The sequence below is a fragment of the Rosa chinensis genome, chromosome 2 (assembly GCF_002994745.2).
Source record: "Rosa chinensis cultivar Old Blush chromosome 2, RchiOBHm-V2, whole genome shotgun sequence".
In the NCBI taxonomy this organism is placed as follows: Eukaryota; Viridiplantae; Streptophyta; class Magnoliopsida; order Rosales; family Rosaceae; genus Rosa; species Rosa chinensis.
Window position 1 is genome coordinate 43,771,346 of NC_037089.1, and position 5,898 is coordinate 43,777,243.

A 5,898-nucleotide genomic window follows, 5' to 3' on the forward strand; every position below is an offset into this window, starting at 1 on the left:
GGTGATGAAACAGCTTCCAGGGATCTTATCAAACAAAATCAAACCCTGTAAAAGATACTAGAAAAAGAAAAAAGCTTAAAAGTTCAATTATACATCTACCATTCCAAGACCAGCTAACCAAACTTTCCTCTTTGATCGATTATTCATTGTTGGAAGTTAATTCCATTTTATAGTGTCGACCTCATTAGTCATTACATGATGTTATACAAGACCCACTTGGTGAATGGTGATCGAGGCATTGCATGCCCTAGGCTACTGTCAGTGCCTCATTGGGACGACGATTATTCCCTTTTATGTTTCGTCGTTTCTTTTGGGTTCATCTTCGTCAAATGACTCAATGACAGGTAGGAACGTGTTTTGATCCATGCACGTGCAAGGGACATCTCCATGTAAACTCGATCGTGAATCTATCATATACAGACAATAGCCATACCCCTTTTGATTCAGGAAATTGAAAATCGTCATGATGAGCAAACCTAAACCTAAACCTATCTTCCCGGCCATTAATTTCAACTTTCTTGCAAGTTCTGCACTTTCTTACAAACCTAAACCTATCTTCTTAAGGAACAACAAGTGCCATAAACATTCACCTTGAGTAGAAAGATAGAGCAAACCGAAAAAGATGTTTCTTTTTCTTGGAAATATAGAATTAAAGAAGAAAGGAAGGTGCGTGTTTCTGTGATTGGATGGATATGGATCTCTAGCAAGTCACCCTCATTCAGAAATTTTAGCTTTTCTTTGTGACAGAATATATAACACGTACAAATGCATTAATTTTCTTGCTTTCTTTCTATGACTGCAACTACAAGAGTACAAGTGATTACTAGATTCAATTTAAATCATACCGCACCAGAAAAACAAAAGCATTGAAATAAGAATCTTTCTCTGGTAAAGCCTAGTGTTTTGAAGAGTAAATAAATCTCTGGTAAAGCCTAGTTAGATCTTTTTTTTCTTAGACAACAAGACTAGTTAGAACTTTCAGAGAAAATAAACATAAAAATAGTAAATTCAAAAACTTGGTAAAAGGCAATTTTGCAAAGAAAAAAATGTAAATGCATGAAATATCAAACTGTATGAAAATATGTACAAATCTTTTTGTTCATTGGAAAAAAAAAATAGTGAAAACAAGCTAGGCGGCCTCTAATAAGTAGAACTATAGACCATATATCTATAAGAAGACGAAAACTTCATTTCCACAAATCAGCAGAGACAATCAAATCAAGACAAAGCCTTCACTATTTGGAATGTCATGGTCTACAACCTGTTGTTTGATAGAGTCTAGATGGAAAATACAAAAAAACAACAAGCAAACAAAATATTTACAACATTATCGTCTTGCTGTCCCCCAAAATTAACGCTTCTTGGTGTATGAAAATATGAAATAGTGAGATTTAATGTATTGTGTAAATACTAAATCAACATGTTTTATTAATTTTAAATTTACTGATAACATCTCAATATATGTCAATGGCCAATAACTAAAATATTAGTAATATGATTGCAATTTCGTTGAACTTTTATAGACAACTAAATTTTGATATTAAATATGATCGACGTCTTCTAAATTTTCACTTTAATACAGTTTTAGTGATTTTAGTCAAAATTTTCATGCATAGTGAAATTATATCTGAGAAATATTTTGATATTTATAAACCCTTGTTATATGTGTTATGCTCGATGTTTAGACATTGACATCAATAACCTAGTTCAAGTATATAAATTCTACCAATTACAATTATTCTACAGAATTAATACAATCTTTAGTTTCCATGCATGTATAATTGATATCTCATACCATCTATGGCAAAAGAAACATCTAATACTTGCTTTTGAACACATATCTAATCTAATCTATGTAAAGAGGATAATCTAGCCAGGTCTTCCATGAAATAGTTGAGTGGGGCTCTTTCACATTACAAACAAATTGAAAAATATTAGCATTCTGTACATAAAATTAATAAACTAATGTGTGGTGGATTATAAATATTATTGGAAAACTAAAAGGCAAACAAATTATGGGATAATCATTCCAAATGGGAAAGGTATGTAGACTAGCTTTTCTCCGGGCCTCATCATATGTGTCATCATGCACCTTTGCATTGCTCTCTCTCTCTCTCTCTCTCTCTCTCTCTCTCTCTCTCTCTCTCGTCCCAACTTTAACTTTTCACCGCCTCCCAACAAATATTAGTATTCCATTCCTCCTAAAAAGTAGATAATTAAAATGACTGCAACAAGCCAACAACATCAACATGAGAAGGAGAAAGAGGGAGAGGGGGAAAGAGCAAATCTTGCATATACTATTAGCTTTTGTTGTTAGGGTTGAAAGCATATAATAACCATACTAGTCTTTGGGTTTTCTCTCTTAATCACAAGTCTAATACTTCCCCCCTCCTTCGTGAGCTCTTGTCCTATTCTCTTCTAGGTATCTTATAGCTTGCCAAGGTAAAGATATTATTGAGTCAAACTGATAGAGAAGAAGATCTATCGAACAAGAAGCTAGGTAGGACTAGTTTTGAATGTTGGAGAAGATCAATATGGCTCATGAAGAAGAAGCAATTAACTCAAATGGGTTTCTTCAAAACCCAGTTGCGGTACTTGGATCCAATCCTCCTCCTGTCAAAAAGAAGAGAAACCTCCCAGGAAACCCAGGCAAGTTTAATCTTCGTTTCGGATTCATAATTATCGAATTGTTAATATTGATTCCAAGTATGTATATTTGTTTCAGATCCTGAGGCTGAAGTAATAGCCTTGTCTCCAAAGACTCTGATGGCCACCAACAGATTCTTGTGTGAAATATGTGGTAAGGGATTTCAGAGAGACCAAAACCTACAGCTGCACCGCCGTGGACACAACCTTCCATGGAAGCTCAAGCAAAGAACAAGCAAAGAGCCGAGGAAGCGCGTCTACGTGTGCCCGGAAAAGAGTTGCGTCCACCACCACCCGTCTAGGGCGCTCGGAGATCTGACCGGAATAAAGAAGCACTTCTGCCGCAAGCATGGCGAGAAGAAGTGGAAGTGTGAGAAGTGCTCCAAGCGGTACGCGGTGCAGTCGGATTGGAAAGCTCACTCAAAGACCTGTGGCACTAGGGAGTACAAATGTGACTGCGGAACTCTATTTTCACGGTAATTAATTCAGTTATTGCAAATGAAGAAGAAATTATAAATAAAGGTTGGTTTTGTGGTTGCAATATGTTTCTACTTGCGTCCATAATTTCTTTGCTATTATTAAAATTTATATATTTCCAAATGAAGAAGAAATTATGGACGCAAGTAGATCGCAAATCTAGTTGAAGAAGAAATTATAAATAAAGGTGGGTTTTGTGGCTGCAATATGTTTGTCTGTTTGACAAATTTTTGTTTTGATGAACAGCAAGAAACCAAACACCTCAAACAAATAAATGAAGGAAAAAAACATATATAAAAGCATGACAGTGATTTTTGTGGCTATGTATGATAGGATAGATGTCTGCTTTATTTTCTTCCTGATATATTTTACCTTCTATCTTAGATCATCTTAAGTTGTTGATCTCCATCTATATATGGGGATAATGTCTGACAATATTTGTTCATTTTTTGTTTTCTTGAAGACAAGGAGTTAAAGCATTTTCAACCAATATTGAGATATATTTTGTTTTTCTGTTTTCCTACCATTAATTTATTTAGATCACATTAAGATAATTAAATGTCAAAATTGATTGTCTTAAATTTCTTAACAATATGCATTTTCATTGCTGGGCAGGCGTGATAGCTTCATCACACACCGGGCCTTCTGTGATGCCTTAGCTGAAGAAACAGCTAGAGTAAATGCAGTATCCAACATCCACAACAATGCAATGCCCAGTAATATCAACTATCATCACTACATGGGAAATAATGCATCTTCACTACTACTAGGACCTCCGAACATGCCCCAACTACAATTTTCTTCTATTTTTAAACCAATCTCCAGCAATGATACCCCTGACACCGTGAGCCAAAATACCCGCGGTCTATCTCTTTGGATGGGACAGGGATCCAACAGCACCCACGAAGAAATGACTGTTAATAATCAGCATCATCACCATCAACTTGGGTCTGTGAGTTCATCAGCTGGTTCAATATTTGGTGATCCTAATAACATTAGTGTTTCGTGTTCAGTGCCTCCTCCGCCTTCTGATCATTATCAACTGAATTGGGTTCTTGGAAGTAATAACAAGCTTTCTACATCAAACAATGCTCATCATCAAGATCAGTTAACAATCACAAGCACTAGTGCTGCTAGCTCACTTCCTTCTTTGTACACACATCAAACGCCTTCAGCAAATATGTCAGCCACAGCTTTGTTGCAAAAGGCAGCCCAAATTGGTGCAACTTCAACTGACACGTCATCACTGCTTGGAAGTTTTGGATTGAAGTGCAACAACAACAATATTACTAGTAGTGCTAGTCAAGCAGTGATTCAAGTTCAAGATGGGAGCAAAGTTTGTGGACTCTATGGCACTGTGGAGAACCCAGGAGCTCATGATCATCTACTGCACATGCATCAAGCGAAACGCCGCCACATACAGAGCGAAGAGAGCGCCGGAGGAGGGCAGACTAGGGATTTCCTTGGTGTTGGCGTGCAGACCATTTGCCACTCTTCACCAATCAATGGATATTGGGTTTGAGGATCGTATGGAAAACTAGAGAATGAGTTGCATTTTTCTTTTTTCAGAATAGAAGGGCAAAGTTGTAATAAACAGAAGTTTCACGAAGTTGGAGAGATTTAAGTATTTGGAAAGGGTTGCAGGGATGAAAAGGTGGCAATTGAGTGTTTAATGGGGGTTGCTAAAAGTTTGTGCATATAGAAAAGAAAACTATTGAAGAGGAGCAGTAGAGAAGGACGGAGATCCATGCATATTCTCTTGAACCCTGAAAGCTGATCCCTTTTAAAAAATGGTGGTTGGCCTTTTATTTTTCAGCAAAAGGGAAGTGGTGTAGTGGGACTGTGGGAGCAAAGCAACAACCTCTTTTGGACTCCATTATTGCACGATCGTTTCACCTCTGTGTTATGGTTTGTTGTCCTGTCAAACTGGGCTAAAAAAGAGTTCCTCATTTCCAATGGCAAGAAAGCTTGATTATAGTACAAATGGCTGGGGAAAGCCGGCCTATTTCTTTAATATAAAAACTACCTAATAATGCTTTTCTTATCATCCAATTAACCATGCATATCTACTTGCACTGATATGCAAGAAGATTAGTGCGTGCGTTGCACAATTTCGTTGTTGAGAATATATACATCCCACATGGGAAAAATGGGACCTTGCCTATGAGTTTATAAGGGTTTGGGCCACTTCATCCATTACCAATTGGTTTTGGATGTGAACCCTGATAGGCGCATTTTAATGTGATATTTTAAATGTTAATTCCTCACATTTTGCTTAGTTATTCCTTAACGAATCGATTTTTAACTTAATTTCTATTTTTAGGTACATTGGAGTAGATGAAGAAGAAATGAGTGTTACGTCCATAATTACCTAGAAATGATGGAGAAGAATGAAAATGCACTAAAAAGTCAACCTTGAATATTTTCTTACTCCGGCTAGGAGAATCAGAGCCAAGCAAGGAAGAAGGAGCGGCCACCTGACCAAATGAACTCGAAATGAGCTGAAACTCTCCAGATCCATTCTAGACACCCAAAGGATCATTTCTTATGAAGAGTGCCAGAGAAAAATATGAGTGGAAGGCCTTCAAACAATCAGCCCAATTTTCTACAGAAGCAAAACCGGAAAACTGGACCTGTAAGAGGTCCAGCAGCATTTCCGGCCCAACCACATGGAATAAAGCTCTGAAAATTTGTGAGGATGATCTACACTCATAGTGGAACATTTTTTATGAAGAAGTCGAAGGCTCATTCTGAAGTTTTGATGGAGAAATAATT

The 5,898-nt window shown here is 36.9% G+C and overlaps 1 protein-coding gene across 1 annotated transcript; it reads left to right on the forward strand.

The window, feature by feature from the left end:
- Positions 1–2,242: 2,242 nt before the first annotated feature.
- On the forward strand, positions 2,243–5,296 carry LOC112183292 (zinc finger protein MAGPIE). Its single transcript, XM_024321628.2, has 3 exons — positions 2,243–2,649; positions 2,726–3,122; positions 3,739–5,296. Exons 1-3 carry the CDS (start codon positions 2,517–2,519, stop codon positions 4,643–4,645), a joined length of 1,437 nt encoding a protein of 478 aa, XP_024177396.1. The 5' UTR covers positions 2,243–2,516; the 3' UTR covers positions 4,646–5,296.
- The last annotated feature ends 602 nt before the right edge of the window (positions 5,297–5,898 follow it).